At 41.4% G+C, this 17,379-nt stretch overlaps 1 protein-coding gene, 1 long non-coding RNA gene and 1 other non-coding gene across 11 annotated transcripts in view; 1 reads left to right on the forward strand and 2 right to left on the reverse strand.

Moving 5' to 3' along the window:
* Positions 1-1,138: 1,138 nt before the first annotated feature.
* Positions 1,139-1,220, reverse strand: trnas-aga (transfer RNA serine (anticodon AGA)). Its single transcript has one exon. It is a non-coding gene; the product is annotated as a tRNA-Ser (tRNA).
* A 368-nt stretch (positions 1,221-1,588) lies between these two features.
* LOC110958761 (uncharacterized) lies at positions 1,589-2,309 on the reverse strand. Its single transcript, XR_002596197.2, has 2 exons — positions 2,173-2,309; positions 1,589-2,014 (listed from the first exon to the last, which is right to left on the reverse strand). It is a non-coding gene; the product is annotated as an uncharacterized LOC110958761 (long non-coding RNA).
* LOC110958760 (nucleosome-remodeling factor subunit BPTF) overlaps positions 2,249-17,379 on the forward strand; it is a 52,545-nt gene continuing 37,414 nt past the window's right edge. For 7 of the 9 annotated variants that reach the window (XM_022205437.2, XM_022205439.2, XM_022205438.2 and 4 more), the window contains exons 1-6: positions 2,249-3,052; positions 6,195-7,017; positions 12,443-12,494; positions 12,780-12,948; positions 16,321-16,575; positions 17,111-17,308. In XM_022205437.2, the coding sequence (XP_022061129.2) occupies positions 2,485-3,052; positions 6,195-7,017; positions 12,443-12,494; positions 12,780-12,948; positions 16,321-16,575; positions 17,111-17,308 (2,065 nt within the window). In that variant the 5' untranslated portion in view covers positions 2,249-2,484. The remainder of the gene's footprint in view (positions 3,053-6,194; positions 7,018-12,442; positions 12,495-12,779; positions 12,949-16,320; positions 16,576-17,110; positions 17,309-17,379) is intronic. The other 2 variants (XM_051945250.1, XM_022205444.2) reach the window with 2 other exon arrangements.

Here is a 17,379-nt window from a genome sequence, read left to right on the forward strand (position 1 = left end):
CAAGTTCGTCTGGTCCAGGACAACCCTGCTGTCTTCCAGCAGCTGCTTAAAGGCATTAGAGAAGATTTAATTTCCTACGACTGTGAACGTAGCATGCGCATGCGCACATACAACCTCTCCCTCTTAACATTTACGAAGAAACGCCCCCCTCTAGAAACTTGCGTAGGACTCGTGAAGTTGCTTACAGCCGCAGTATAATACAATAATACATTTTACCTGTCCAGAAGGAATTTAGCAACCAAGGCATCTGTCTTTAGGTCCATTTGTTGCTTGAGCTGACGCCATCGTCGACTCGCCAATAATCACTTTTGTTTTTGCATTCTCGCGATCCAGTTGTCTTTTATTTTCTCTGACCTCAAAAAATGCCTTTCTTTTACGGCTGGGTCCCCCTGGATCTTTATCTGCCATTATGTAAAAAAAAAGATGAGCAAAACAAGTCGCCAGCTAACTACGAAGCAACACATACACAAAACACGTAAGTCCAAGGCGTACGTAATCTACATAACTTGGCCTGAGCCGAAAGATTTTTGATTGACAGGAAAGAGAGCAAAGCAAACGCCTCGGTCCGAGCGCGTTGATTGGCTGATGTTTTTCAGGTCCTGCCATGTCCACAGTTATTTTTTTTTCTTTTAGAAACGATACATAGAAGTCCACTAAAGGTCAGTATATTCATTTTATATGAATCAGACAAATAACACAACAAAAACATCCTCCATAATGCCTTTAAGGTGGCTGTAGACAGTGACTACTGACTGAGGGATGGGCATGATTCTTCCTCTCGTGTCCCTCGGCCTGTTGCGTGCTTGCATAAACTGTTTGACGAGTCTGAGGCAAGTTGAATAACGTGCTAACTTGACGGGAAATTGAATCTCATACTGTTTTGTCACATCATTTTATATTCGGCTTAAACACTGCGTTACTTTTCTGAGTTTTAACCACGTTTCCAAACCTTTTCTGCACTTTTCCCGGGTCTTATGCGGTGAAAAAACCGATATTCTGAAGAGATACCCACGCCCCTTTACATCACGTGACCCGGCATGCTGTTCGGACATCGTTTAAAACTCTTTGATCTTGTCAGGAATTTGTTTGGAACTCGGAACAGTCCATTTACTGGCGGGTAAACAAAAACAATAACAAACGTTGTCGGCAGGATTCGAACCTGCGCGGGGAGACCCCAATGGATTTCTAGTCCATCGCCTTAACCACTCGGCCACGACAACAGATAACCTTTTAGGTATGTTAGTAGCAATATAAAGGCACATATATGTACGTAAAACTTTCATGCTGTTCAGGGATACATTTAAGAAAACTGCGTGTTAGACGGTTTCCAATCTATTCAACCTACTAACTCACTACTTCATATGTTGTGTGTGTTGTTTAATTAGCTGGACAAATGTACCAGAAAGGAAGCAAATGCACAGATTAGTCTCGAGATATGACCATATCTCAGTCATTTAGTCTAATAAAGAGGGAACACAAATTGCAACTCTATTGCTACTCTTGAAATGCTAATGAGCTCAGCATCACTCCTAAATTTATTTCAGTGAACTGATTGTAAAATGAAAGAAGAAAATACAATAAAAAGCCATTTTAAAGTTGTATGAAATGCATTTATTTGAGAGATAAATTGCAGCAGGCCCCACGTGCAAAAGGAGGTGCGGTATTAACTTTAATGATGGCTTATTTATGTCCATGTAATAGAGCTCAGTGTCGTACGTATTATCTTCTCGTCTCGCTTTGCTGTGACGACGATGGCGACATGGCTGAAAACGAACGATGGTTTTCCATAGAATATATTCGGCCCGCCTGTGATTAAAAGCATCCACCAGAAGTAGCAAACACTAATAAAGTACTACTGGCGGGTAGCGTTTGCATGGATAACTAATTTTATGAACTAGCACGGCTATTGCGTCTATTGTAGAATAGTGAGTCACGTGACCTCGTATCCACTCAGGCCTGCTTGCGTCAAGTTAGAGAACACACGCAGGACTTCCGGATCTGCTTCAGCGAACTCCTAAAAATGAAATCGTTTAAAAATCATTATTGGATTATATACGTCACAATGAGAATCAGACAATAATTAATATGGTAAATTCTGGCAATTATGTTTTGTTTATATGCTGTGGTATTTAAGAATTGTCTTACGTTTATTAACATTTTATTATGTCTTACTTTGAAGTAAAGAGCGCTTCACTTCAGGTTCAACCACTGCTAGCTGACGTTAGCTTGACGCAGCTCTGAGGCCTGCTGTGTTTTCAACGGAGGGAGAGTCGAGAAGAAAAATGGCGTCTGCAGGCGACCCAGAGCGGGACACCGGCCATTCAGTTTGAGCTTTCCACCCTGAAATTGAGACCGGGGCTTGGTGGGGACCAATCCGGAACGGTCGCCCGATTTGTCCTTTTTTTTCTCCCCCGTTTTTCTCCGGTGTGTGTGGCTCACCCAAGCACCGAGATTGAAGCGGAACAGCAGAGACTCTCTCCTACAATGAGGGGGAGAAGAGGAAGGCCGCCCAAACAAGCAGCCGTGATGCGGGAAGGTTCACCCGGGCCAGTCCGCGGCTCTCGGGGCGGCAGGAGCAGAGGGATGCGTGGACGGGGAAGAGGCAGAATACGGGGTCGGGGACGGGGAGTGAGTACTGGCGTTTGCGGCACTGGCTCTCCGGAGGTGGATGCAGAAATCTCCGGCCGAGAGAACTTTCATTCGTCTCGGGGCCGCAGGAAAGTTGGATCCTCCACCTCCGCGGCATCGCGGGGCAGAGGAGCTAGAGGCAGAGGCAGGGGGTCGAGAGGCGGCCGCGGCGGTAGAGGCGGAGTGAGGCGGCCTCAAACTAAGGTGGTGTACGACGACAACAGCGACGAGGAGGATGATAATTTAAGCTACCGGTCAGACGACGATGAACTCTTGAACGACAACCCTTCGTCGGATCTTGAAGAAGAGGAGGAGGCCTTGGGAAACGACTCTGACTATCTGGAGGAACTACCAGAGGAGGAGGATGCCAGCTACTGTACCGAGAGTAGTTTTAGGAGCCACAGCACGCTCGGTAGCACCCCAGGTACGTTGGTTTGCAAGTGCACGCACTTTGGCAAGGGAGGTTTGCATTACTTAAAGTGTGAATTTTATTTTTAGCTCAGTACAGTAACCAAGCCGCATTGTTCAAAATGGAGCTTGCACTCAGAAACAGGCCTTTGTTTACCGTGTGCTCTGCTGGTCGCTGGCTTGCAGAACTGCTCCACGCTTCAACCGGCTCTCGTGTTTTTGACTTCTGTCGGATCAGCACATTTTTGTTGTCATTTTGTAATTAAAAATCGAGCCGTGCTTTTTTTCACGCGATTTTTTTTACGCGCGTTGATTTCTGTTTGCATTTCTAAGCGTAGAAAAACAGGATCTCTAAAGTATGTTTACTACTTTCGCTTAATTTCATTCATTGCATTTCCCCTTTTGCTCAGTAAGTGTAGATTGTGCTATTAAAACTACGCCGCACCGAAACACGTAATTTGGTAACATTGTTTCCAGTTAGAAACGCACTGACAGTTCATGGCGCCACTTTTTTCCAAAACTGCAGCACGTAATAGATTTGTATCCAGTTGAATACATAACATTTGTCACATTTTTGTGCACAGTTATTGCATTTTCCAATTCGATTTCAAGAGGCATATTTTATTTGCATAATGTTGGTGAATGACTTTTGACAGGCATGTGTTTGGAAGAGAAGCCCTCTTTCTGCACTTGTTGCAAACACTCAACTCATTACACGGTACGCCGTTACCATAGTAACCACACTTTGTTTATCAGGTGAGGAAATTAGATTCATCACTTTTCCAGTCAGGGACAGTCACGTTAATAAAGTGTGTCTGCAGAAACATCAGTTGACACATCCGTTATGTAGTGCAATGCATTTGATGCAATATGCCAGCTGCTGCAACTGATTCTAGATAGCTTTAGAAAAATTGCTGCAAGGGTGATCCAGATTGTATTGTATTTTTTATTTTTTGGGATTGGGCGGTGGAGGGGTTCAATATCTGTTACCATTAAAAAGTCATCAAACCTGCTTCGTTTATTTTTAGGATGCATTTACTATAAACAGATCTTCTGGATTCTCTGGAAGTAATGCTTAAATGTAGATTTTATTTCTTGATCTGTTCACCCTGTAACAATGCACTACACTCCGGTCAGGCTTAGATGCACTAAAAGTGGTCTGGGGATTACTCGCATACCTCTCTACTTCTAATGATCAGGCTAAAGATGTGTGAACATGGCATCGCTGTGCAGCCAAGTGTGAGAGGCCTATCATAAGACACGTGGTGACATAAAGAAATTACAATGCTTTTGCTGTCATCTGCTGGCATTTGTATCGATCAGTGATGTTTTCAGATGTATTTTACATTCACATCTTAGATACTGTATAGGACCAGCTGTCGACCCTTCCTAGATGCATTAACCTTATTTTTTCAAACATTGTAAATCAGCGTGTTCTGCTGCTGTAGTCCCATCACTGTTTTTCTGTTCACAAGTCTCTGCACAACAACAGACTCATACCACACACAATACAAATGTATCTCCTAAACAGTGAACAGTTTATCAGCAGTTAGAAGCTTTTGCACTGACAATATAAAATGACTCATAGTGTAGACAAAGGGGCGTGTAGCATTTGTTGATTGGTCTTCTTGTTAAAAATCAATCCAGCGTCATACACTCACTACAAAATGTCACAGAATCTCTGAGATTGAGAGGAAAAAGTTAGCCGTGCACACCAGTATTTATTATATAATGCAAAATTTACACTACATTAGAGATAAGAATGTAACCTTGTTCACAAGGAGGGTGTTGAGGCCAGATCAGTTGACATCAAGTGGCCCTTTCAAATCAAAAACAACCATACAGCCATGGCCATAAGTTTGGACACAGCATGACTTACTATGTCTGTTTTGATGTCTATTACAGAACATAACTAATATTTTTTGACAGCACCAGTTTAATTAGTCAACAAATCAACAAGGGATATAATATTATCAATAAATTCCAACAATTGGAACAACTTTGTTCCCAAAACATAATATTAGAAGAAAATAACAAAAAAAATGCAGTACTTTCACAACCGAATTTGGTAAGAATAACAAAATGACACCAAACTCTTTTGATGTTTTTTTTTAAAAATATGAAACTTAATATAGTTCTCAGGAGTTGTGTACTGTATTGTAAGTGACAATTTTGTGGTATTTTCTAAGATTCACAAGCGTCATGGTACTTGTGTCCAAACTTATGGCCATGGCTGTAAGCTTATTCCACCTCAAGGAACATTACTGCATTCAGAAATGCCTTAATGTTAGGATAATGTAGACAGAGACACACACACTCCAGAGGGAATACGCTGGTTGGGTACATATGCTGCAACATCTGCATATTTACCAGCAGAAACAAAGACAGGCTTATAAATTAACTTGAATGATTTAACTTGTGTGTCCTGGGACCAGAATGTTGTCTGCCTTTCATGTTGTTACTTCCAGTGTCATATAGGGTTGAAAATAACCAGCTCAAATTAGCAGTTGTCTGCAATTGTTCCCAATTAAATGTTCCACTTGTTCATTGTGGTATTTTTAAGACACAGGCTTCCAAATACCGTTACCATACTGTTTTTGTATTGTTTTTTTTTTTTTGCTTGTTTTTTTAGAGCAAGATATGGAGCTTGGGTCTACCCAGGTACACAAGTAACACTTAGGGATGCCTCTTGGGGCATGTTCTGTGGCTAAAAGGGAAATGTAAGATTGTCCTGTGTCTGCCCGCGGTTATCCCCCCAGTGCCTGTATTAGTGCGGACACTTTACTATTGCAAAATCAGAGAGTGCAGTCAAGGACAAAGCAAGGATGCAAATACGTTCAGATATTAGATTGAAATGCGTAATGGTAAACAAAACAAATAAAGCACAGTTTGGTTTATGGTATGCATCTCATAGAAATGACAGTTGTTTCCTTGTTTGAATATTTTGGTAATTCAAAGCATCCAAACTGTTTTTTTTCTGCAGACACAATTGTTTTCTCTTCAAATGCTTAGTTGTACTGCCTGTTAAATAAATATACTTAACAGACAGCAGACATGATTTGCCTTGGTGTGTGCATATATCACACACACATATGTGCTCTTTTTTGCCACCCTTTTTTCCTTCGCTCTCCTGACTCTTTTCATGTCACTTGTTGCAGGCCGGAGAAGGAGTCGGGCACTGCGACCAAGCTCTCCCATTCTTGAGGCAAAGGACATTCCTGCCTTGGAGCTTCCCAAATCCTCCGAGGACCTCCTGGTTGCTACCTCACAGCTCCTCAACGTGTCTGCCGTCTACGAGGTCCTACGCAACTTTGGCACGGTCTTGCGGCTCTCCCCGTTCCGCTTTGAGGATTTCTGTGCTGCCTTGGCTAGCCAGGAGCAGTGCACGCTGCTGGCAGAGACCCACGTCTCTCTGCTCAAAGCTATTCTCAGAGAGGAGGACACTTCCAACACCACATTTGGTCCTGCTGACGTGAAGGACTCTGTTAACTCCACTTTGTACTTTGTGGATGGTATGACTTGGCCAGAAGTAGTGCGGGCGTACTGCGAGAGCGACCCGGAATACCGGCACATTCTGCCTTTCCAGGAGCGAGAGGATTACCCCTATGAACCGCTGGAGGGTAAAGTTAAAGTTCTTCAGTTTTTGGTGGACCAGTTCTTGGCAACCAACATTGCCCGTGAGGAGCTCATGTCGGAAGGGGTGGTTGCTTACGACGATCACTGCAGAGTGTGCCATCGTCTTGGTGACCTGCTGTGCTGTGAGACATGTTCAGCTGTTTACCATCTGGAGTGTGTGAAGCCGCCGTTACAGGAAGTGCCAGAGGATGAGTGGCAGTGCGAGGTGTGTGTGGCACACAAGGTACCTGGTGTGGCGGACTGCATCCCAGAAGTGCAGAAGAGCAAACCGTTTATCCGTCAGCTACCAGTTGGCTATGACCGACACCACCGTAAATACTGGTTCCTGAACCGCCGCATTGTCGTGTAAGTTTACAACGCTTCATTTTCGGCCAGCAGAATTACATTGTCAAAATAATGCCATCGTTACACTATACTATCAAGACACTGAACTCCCACAGTTGCCACATTTATGTTGTCAAATTTTAGTATTTGAGAATGGTGAGCTTTAAAGTAGCTAAATCTGCTCCAAGACAGAGTTTTAAAAAATTGTCCCATATTCCGGTGTCATATTAAACATGAATGTCACATACATCTGCATGTGCAAACATAAACAACACCATAGGGACTAGCAATTTGGGCTAGTAATTAATTTCTTGTCTTGTGGTTGTTTCTTATGATATAATATATGCTCTTGATGCTGTGTATGCACCACAGTTATTTCGGTCCATTTTCTTCATTGCAGCCATTTTTCTACAGATTGGTAATAGTGAGAAAATGTGACCCTCTTGAGCTCAACCACACACTGTTTTAATGTCTGTTAAGCTCTTTGTGTGGTTGTTCTAGCCTCCTTGCTAATCCAAGGCATTAATAATACCCATTTAATGTAGGAGACAAACTCAACCTCTATTAACGTCGTTCCATTCATCAGTGAATGTTGTCACGGGTTAATTCCTGAATGTTACAGAGTAGTTCATTACTCATGCCTCAGTCATAGAATTGTTCATAAACTCTAAATGTTCTCCAAATGCAAATTACATTAAATTAAAATCCCACTCCTATTGAACAGTTTAGATTAAAGCCAGTCTATCAGCCTCGGGGCAAGAGAAGAGTCATCCACAATGGTCAAATGACCAGCATTGATCTGTTCAGTTTTGATCTTTGTGATAAATAAATGCCAGCATTGTCCAACACACGTACTGCTAATTTGTAGAATGAGACAAGACTTACAGAGCAACTAAATGCACCATCAGGAATAACACCTGCAGAGCACAAAAAAGCTTTCTTTGGCCGTGTGAACTATGAAGTAGCCACTTACACCGTGGAAACAAGATACAGGATTTTCCCACACCTGATAATTGTCAGAGATGCAAAGTTAAGCAGATCACAAGCCCAGTTTCTTTCTTACGGACCCGCATGTTAATTGGGGAATAAACCAGAAATAACTGCATACCTCTCTAGTTTGCAGCACGGCCTGACCAGCAGCAGTATTGGTCCCATACGTTAGCAAATTATATTGGTATTGAGCAGTCACAGATGGTGAGTGTGTGCAGGGTCAGCAGCATCATAAACCATAAAAGATTGTGGATCACCTAAACAATAAAACAAAATTGAAGAGGGTGAGTGTCCAGAAGTTTGTCATTGCTGCCTGTTTTTTTTCCTGCTTTTTAACTTCTCACCAAATTGGCTCCCTGCACGTTGCATTGCCAGTCTTCACTCTCCTTGCAGAAGTAGTGTGGTCATGTGTGTGAGAAGTGTGCACAGAGAGAAAAGTTTGTGCGATTACATGAGTATACGTGCAACGAGGGACGGTGTATATGTGCACACACATATAGCCTTTGGGTGAAGTCCTGGAAAGATGCGGAATAGGCACTACTGTTGCAACGCCTCAGGCTTCACAGTCCCTGGGTATAGACGATGCTGAGAAGAAAGCTGCCCCCTCTGCAGCTACATACTTCCATCAGCCACAACATTAGAATCACTGACAGGTGAAGTGAATATCATTTTTCATCTAGAATTCACTGTTCTGCTTTGAAATCTTGTGTCCTGGCATCAGTGAAGCTGTTACTGTGACATGTACCACCCACCTAAAAACACTGATGCGTGGTGACTCCTCGACAGAAGCAGCCTTCCTCAGCAGGACAATGCGCCTCACCACACCACAAAAACTGTTTCATAAAGACTCGAGACGGAGCCCAAAGCATTGACCCAGCCTCCAAACTCCCCAGGTCCCAGTCTGTTTATGCATGCATGAGATTCACTGGAACAATCTTGATCCAAGGAGGCCCCACCTTGCAGCCTAAAGGATCTGCTGCCAACGTCCTGGTGCCAAACACCACAGGACCCACAGAGGTCCCATGTTCATGCCCCAGTGGGTCGAAACTATTTTAGCATCATGGAGGAGATCTACATAATGTTAGGGAAGTGGTTGTAATGTTGTGGCTGAAAGTGTCAGAGTGAAGTGTGGTTAATTTCATGTCAGGTTTATTTCAGGGAGAGCTGCTTTTTTTTATGGTATTTTGATTCTCAGTGTTTTAAGAGTCATTCCACGAAACTGGTGCCTTTTCAACTTTGAAAATGTAAAATTTAAACTATATTTAATTTTTATTTTTTAAGTAGCCAGGAATCACAGAAGGTCTAAAATGACAGGAAACTATATTGTGCCATCTCAGGCTGTGTTATTTAATATTTGTTAATTATGTCAAATCCTGTTACCGTGGAAAGGTAACAGGGTTGACAGTAACAGGGTTGACCATTTTAAACTAATTTGCTTGTAGCTAGCTAAAATAAATGCTAGTTAAAGTGCAAGCTATGTACTTTGAAAGATAATTACTTGTAGATATTGATTATATTTTGAAAAATAGAAAATTGATTATGTTTATATGTTAAAAACTGGTAACAGGATTGACATTGTATGCTTGTCCCCCCTGGTTAAACCTTGAAAAAACTTCAAAATACCAAATCAGAGATGAGAGAAACTTACTTGTCAATGAGCTGTTAGCATCCTGGTTCCGAGATGATGCAACCTCCTTTAAATCCTGTCAAATCTGGAATGTACCATTATTTTTATAGGGTTTTTTAGTTAGGGTTGACACGAAATCAGGGGACGCCGATAAATTGGTAATTTATAATGGTTAATATATATTATTATTACCAAAAACACTGTTTTACAATAAGATCATACTTTAAACTACATGTAAATGTAAAAATTGTATCATTTTGCCTACATTTTACAAATGAAAAGTCCTGTACACATACAACAATAACAGTGAGGGACAGGCCAAAAACCTCACCCTCTTCAGCATGAAAGTAATTTAAATTAATTAAAATAACATTTCACTGACTTTAATTTGATGTTATATTAAGGAGAGAAGACAGGGTAATGTTATATTTTTAAATGAAATATTAATTTGTTGTTATCATAATTGTATGACTGATTATTTCTTGGGGACGCAAAAGGCACCGATTTCATGGAATGACCCTTAAACAGTTCCAATCAAAAAATAAATAAAATGAAAATAAAATATTTTTTAAAAAAGAGTTACCAATCCAGATCCTATCAGTTTTTCCTCATATAAATAATTTAAATATTATATCACTTACCGCTCAGAATGATTTAAAGTGTCTGATATACTTTGTTGTTTCTTTTGTTTATTTTTATCTAGCCTGTTTTCAGTATCTTAACAATCTGTTCATACAGTCAGTAGTTTGAAAATCAGCTGATAAATTTCCTTACCATAATAGCATCATTTTCAAAAAGGGTTATCTATCAGTAATTCACATGTACTGGCTTTAGATCACTGTTTTGGAGAGAAAAAAAAAGCTGTTTTCAAGTCGATAATGTTCCTACTCCAAAGTCTGCTGTATAAAGAGGCTGTTAGAACCACACCTGCTCTGTGACTGTATTACACATGGACTATATCTATAATATATGATTTGTTATGTGTTTGTAGGTATGTAAAAAATGACTCCCAAGTCTTACTCAGGGACTGCACAGTGGCTTGGTGGTTAGCACCTTATCCTTGCAGTGAGGAGATCCCCAGTTTACATCCTGGCCTCCCTGAGATCTTTCTGCATGGAGTTTGCATGTTCTCCCTGTGCATGCGTGGGTTTTCTCGCAGTTCTCTGGCTTCCCCCCACAGTCCAAAAATATGTTCATTAATTGGTAACTCTAAATTGTCCGTAGGTGTGAATGTGAGTGTGATTGTTTGTCTCTATATGTAGTCCTGTGATAGACTGGTGACCTGTCCAGGGTGTCTCCCGCCTTCACCCTATGTCAGCTGGGATAGACTCCAGCCCCCTACCTGCGACCCGAGTGTGGATTAAGTGGTGCATAGATGATAGATGGATGGAAGTCTTACTTGCACACTAGGCTTTGAAGAACAATTGAGGAAATCATTACAATAGACAATTGGACTTATTGTTCTGCGTTTGCCTCTGGCACCTTGCATGTTTTGCCCAGCTGTTCACAAATACTTTTATTTGTTGGTGTGCAATTGATATCAAGATCTTTATCTTTGGCGAGGAAAATAGAGCATTGTATCACAACAGAGAGGTGGAAATAGGCTGTAACGCTTTTGACTTGTTCTCTGACTAACGTATGACTTGTTCATACTTAAATATGTATGTCTCTGGGATGATACACATACATTTGTGAAGCCCCTGAAAGGTCACAGAGGGAAGATATTTTTCTGGTCTACTCTTGTGGTTGCTAGGAATACTTTTATGTTTTCTTGTAATGTTTTTTCTGTATTCCCACGGATCCATACAGACAGCACTATTGGGCACGTCTAATTATAAAAACTGCCAGTTTAGAGGAATGTTTTGAAGAAACTACAGAAAGAAGAGAAGATACATTGATTGCTCATTACTCATTAAAAGGTTGACCTGTGATGGTTTATCACCGCTGCTGTGTTTTTGATCACAGCTGTAGCTGCTCTTTCTGGCTGTGATGATGAAACTGCGGATGTGGGTACGGTTACTGCTTGAAGTTCAGCTCTGTTTGTATTTCCATATACAGTATGTTGCAATGGATGTGTCCAGCTGTACTTTAACTATTTGGGTCTGCGGTCCTACTATGACAGAACTGTTACCAATAAACTGTAGGAGTTCAGAAATCCAGTGGCCTTTATACAACTTTCAGCCAGGTCAACCAGCACTGCACACTGGCACCCTTTGTAAATGAATGTGTCACAGGAATGATTTTAATAACCAAAGCACATCCATGGCTACAGCCACAATTACAGTGACAGCTGTCATGCCATGACTGCAGTCATAATCACGTCTACAGTACATCTGTCTCGGCCAACATTAGCAGCAGTTGGTGAGCCAGCTACTCTAGAATTCTGTATACTTCTACAGTATTCTGTCTATGCAGCCACAGCTGAGGATGTGAGGACTCGCATAGGGCCACAACCAGCGGCAGGCCACTAGATGATACATAATACTGTATCATTATAAAGCAATATGGATAAGGGGAAATGAAAACGTTATTGTAAGGCAACCTAAATGTTTTTGAAGTAACACACAGCTTATTACAAGATTACAAAAGCAGTCTCTGGAATAAAATCCTCACTGTGACCCTTTGGGGATTTGTACAATATAAAATGGAAAGTAAAAAGAAATGTACTGACAGGCAAACATCGAATGGTCTTGCATGCAGCTGTACAAAAGCATATAGAAAGCAAGCATATGTAGATTATGTCTTCCAGTTTTGTCTCCTTTGTCCTCTTTATTATCCCCCTCCTAATTTTTGCCTAATTCCTTCTCCTTTTTCATGTTCCCCCTACAGAGAGGAGGATGGTGAACAGGAGGACAAAGCCATCTGGTACTACAGCACCAAGGTAAATGCGACTCATCTTTTTCCCTTGCTGGGGTTTTATGTTCTTAGCCGAATCACAATTGATCCCCCCCTCCTTTGTCACTCTTATTTTTGTTTCATACACACAATATGTACATGATGTATGTGTGTGTGTGTGTGTGTGACAGCCCTGCTCTTTGGGTCTAATAAAATGCATTTTAACATTTCTTATTTCTCATTTTTAGCCAAGTAAGCTGTCAGAACATGGAGCCAATGGCGTGTATTGTAGTGCATTTGTTAAACTCTTCTTAAATTCTGTTCATCCCAGGTTCAGCTAGCTGAGCTAATAGACTGCCTGGATAAGGAGTACTGGGAGGCCGACCTGTATGCAGCCCTCGAGGAGATACGGGATGAGGTGCACATGCATATGGACATCACTGAAGATCTAACCAACAAGGCCCGGGGTAGCAACAAGTGTTTCCTCACTGCTGCCAATGGTAAAAAGCTTATCTTTCTAGCCTTTTTTTCCCATAAAACAGGTCCTAAGAATGTCAGATGGTCTCTGTCGCTGACTTTAATCGCGGCTGATTGTGGGGGAGAAGGATCTCTTAAAGCTCAAAGTAATTTTCCTCTTTCTCTTGTTGTCTCTGTCTCCTCATTCCTCTGCCTACTTTCTTGCCCGTAATCATGAATGCCACCCAGTCATAGATGGCTCGGCCATAGGAATCAACCCACCTATTATGTAACCTTACTCTGGTCCCAATCTGGCCCATGTCCAATACTTGAGCTTCCCCTCAGTCCCTCATCCAGTCGATTTTGCCTGTAGGGCTTCCACCAAAGCTCTGTGAATCTGGCAGCTTTCTGTGTTGATGAAAATGATGTAGATTTGAGTACAGATCAGCACGTCATATGTATAGCGTTCAGTTTGCTGTGCAGTGGAAGTTCATAACGACGATGTTTTGGAAAATTCTACCCTTTAAATGGTGCTGTTCTAAGCTGTGTTAACTTTTGATGCAACAGCTTCAGTGGAAACTCGCACTTCTGACAAGCATCTGCTGTGCACAGATAAGTTTAAGATGTTCCCTGGCAATGAACTTCTGTCTTTTTTTTTTTACCCCCAGGAAATAGACAGTGCTGGCAGAGAAAAAAAAATGTGCGACTGGAATGAATAAATGCAGCCATTGTCAAATGTTTTCAGACTGACAGCAGAATTGTTCATCCTTGTAGCACTGTCATATTTGTGCTTCTTTGGAGAGAGAACACAGCATCAGCTACAGCAGCTTCAGTGGAAAGATGCATGTTGGAAACTTATTACAAAGATGCGTATGTGAGTCAGAAAAGTGCAAGAAAAAATGCTTGTCTGTTCTGACAAGTAATCCACAAGACTGGAAAATCCTGAAACAAGTAAAAAATTACATAGTAAGTGATGAAGGCTTTTAAATTCAGTTACAATTAAATATAGTTTGTTTTAGTTTGTGCAGTGACTTATCGCAAAAAATCCGTATGTTTCCCCACAGCCTATGTATTATCATCGTACATTATTCTTCTCCTTCCTTTAAATGTTATTCTTTGTTAGGAAATAGGGCAGCACTGCATCTGCGTTTGGTAATCAGTGTTTAAGCGAAAATATATGGTAGAAAAAACAAGGGGGTAATTCTTTTTTTTTATGTCAAAAGTGAGCTGTTTTGCACTGCTTGATGCAAAGTTTCCTATTCGGGAGATGACAGAATGGACACAGATGAGAGACAGGTTACGATGTCCAACACAACCCACACATACACTCACCCAGTCAGAATTAATGTACTGAACAAGAAACAACTTGACCACAGAATCCTCAATCAAAGCTTTTGTATCACTCAGGCACAAACAGTTTTGTCTGCCTCAGTAATAAAAGACAGATTTGAGTCATTTGCATTTTTGGTGTTTCCTCTTTCCCTGTGCTGTTTTTCTTAGGCCTGCCATCTGTCTGTATGAGAAGTTAAGTATTTTGGAGAGACTGGATTCTTTCCTGAATTTAATTGCTCCTGCTCTGTTCAAATTTTCCTTGGTGATTTATTTAATGGAACAAGATAATATATGAAACAGCTGTTTACCATCTGTTTTCTGCTTTGTTATAATACAGATCATATCGGTACAGACAGAGGCTTTACAGTCAGTCAATCAGCTTTATTTGTTTCCAGTGGGGAACTTGGTTATGCCAGCAGTGAAATATACACATTCAGCAGCCATTAAACACAAGGCACATACATACAGCACTGAAAACATAAATACAAGGTCAAATATTCAATGAAAACTTTGTGTAAATATCTCATATTTAAACGTGTTAGAAGAGTACTAGATGGCAGAAAATGGTAATGATTAACATTTAATTGAGTAATTGCAGGTATTAATTAAACGGATTAAAGTGTAATAACCAGTAAGGAAGAAAATGTATTGTAGATTAGCTGTAGGACCTAGTTCTTCCACCAGGTGCCTTGTGCTGTTTAATGTAGTAGCATTGGGCAGATCTGTGTGGGCAAACGGAGAGCATTGTAGAAGTTTAGTTGACAACAGGGTGCCATGACAGAGTCTTCTGTCGTGGGTAATGGCCTCCAGTCAGACCTAACATATAAGAGATGTGGTAGAGTACACCAGGACATTGTGTCTTGAACTGAGTGGGTAATGTAACTAGGGCTGGACCCGAATATTCGTTCGCTACGGCACTATCCGGATATTAATTTTGGTATCCGAATATTCGCCCCCCACCCTCTCCCGCAGTCAGACGTCACCGGGCAGAAAGAATATGCAGCCTTACTGTCTTCCCTCCGCCTTCGGCCCACTTCGGCTCATCCCGCCGTGTTCTTCGGCTCATTTCGGCTCCTCCGTTCGTGTTTGTAAACACCACCCGAATGGCCGGGTGGCTGCCGACTCTGAAGTCACGCTTCACTTCGTTGCATAAACACAAGACAAGATGCTGAAGACCGGTGTTTGGGAATTCTTCAGTTTAACTAAAGACTAAACGAGGGCAAAATGTGGACCCGGGAGACCAGACGAACGGAGCCGACTATTCGGGCCGCCGCTGCCGCACGAACCACACGAACGGATCCGAATATTCGGCCCATCTCTGGGAATTGCTCTGTTTGGTAGATCTGTAGTGATGCCACCAGTGAACCCTACTCGCATACGTATATTAGTGATACTTCACATTCACAACACTGGTTTGCTATATCTAAACCCTTCCTGCACTCTACAATCTAACTTTATAGTGATATTTTATACACTAGGGTAGCGTTTGAATTGCTTGCTTTTAACATAAGCGATCATCAGGTACCGTGTGCATGTGCAACGTAGTTATTGTACATAAAAATGATCTAATGCAAATCACCAACAGTCTGCTGCCACCATTTGTGATGTCTAAATAAAGGGCTCAGCTTTAAGGTAACTCCCTGTCGTCTCTTAGTTTTTTAGTCTGAATAAAATGTTTAAGAATGTTAATTTCACCCCAAAACGTCTCCTTTTTAAAAAAAAAATCTTTGCCTTCTTTATATCAGCCATCAGTTTGACCATGTCATCTGATACCTGAAGACAACAAAATTTTATTGTGATATTATTATCTTAACTCTCAGTGTGTATTTGTTTTCTCTTTCAAGATATTCTCATTATCAGTAACAGTGATTGGCTTCAATGTTGTGATGTAATGCCTTTTTATCTTACAGTGCGTGGCAAGGCAGTGAGTTTTCAAAATAGTTATTTGTGTAGTTTTCTCTGTCATGCCACCAGTGAGCATGTGTATCATGAAATCTCACTGTTCTTGAGCTATTTCTAGGCTCACCCTTTAATTCTTCTTACTCGTTTTTTTTCCTCCATTTATCTTTTCCTTTTTCTTCCAGACGAGATCCTGGAGAGATTACGGGCCAAAAAAGAGGAGGAGCTAGAAGAGGTGAAAAGACGGGCTGCCGAGGAGGCTCAGAGAGCGAGGCTGGAGAAGGAGAAGAAGGAGAGCGATTTGGAGAGAGAAGATGACGAGGCCAAGCTGAGGGATGAGGGACAGCAGGACGGCAAAATGAAAGATCTGACGAAGCAAGACTGGGAACAGCGAACTAAAGAAGAAGCCACAAAGGAGAGGGACAGCGTTAAAACAGGAGGTAATTGTGGAATTTGTATTTCACATAATGCTAAAATCAAATAATAATGAGATTAGAATGCAACAAGGAAGCCTTTATTTCTGACTGTTAGCACCTGTCCTGTGCCTTATTCTATTTTTTTAGCCTTTAGAAAGAAGGGACATCACCATAATAGTGTAATTAGATATTGATTAAAGAATCAGTTCACAGTTATTTGCCCTCTTTTTCATGACTCAAACGACAAGTTTGACACTCAGTGAACATAATGTTAATTTGTATTGGTGTTTTTCATGGATATATACTATTGAGTGCACTAAAGAGGTTCTTATACAGAATAATAAGCCATTTATCGATGTACAGCAAGGCCAGTCCACAAACATTGTGCCACAGGTGAACTGTAGAAGCTGACATAAATCTTCAAAGATAGTATATGTAGCGTGATTGTATTGCATTTGCCAGCCCCAATCATCACTTATTTTGTCATTATCACCAAGCTCAGAATGCATTATCAGCAGAAATCTACAATGTTTACAATATTGCTGCTGTTCATCTGTAGTCGGTGAAGCTCCACCCACTGGCCAAGAAGGCAGTAGTGGCAGTAGAATCTCAGACGGACCCATTCCCCCAGCAGCCTGTTCTCCAACACAAACCACCACTAAGAGCTCTAGTCTGCCCACGGAGGCTCCCCTAGCCTCCACAGTTGAGGTTCGGACAGAGGGATGTTCTTGTGTGGAGGTCTCTAACAACGCTGAAGGTATATTAGAACATTTACGGGTGACACTGTCCTCTTTAACCTTCTTTTGGGAATCTACTTCACTGCCACAG

The sequence above is a fragment of the Acanthochromis polyacanthus genome, chromosome 3 (assembly GCF_021347895.1).
Source record: "Acanthochromis polyacanthus isolate Apoly-LR-REF ecotype Palm Island chromosome 3, KAUST_Apoly_ChrSc, whole genome shotgun sequence".
Taxonomy (NCBI): domain Eukaryota; kingdom Metazoa; phylum Chordata; class Actinopteri; family Pomacentridae; genus Acanthochromis; species Acanthochromis polyacanthus.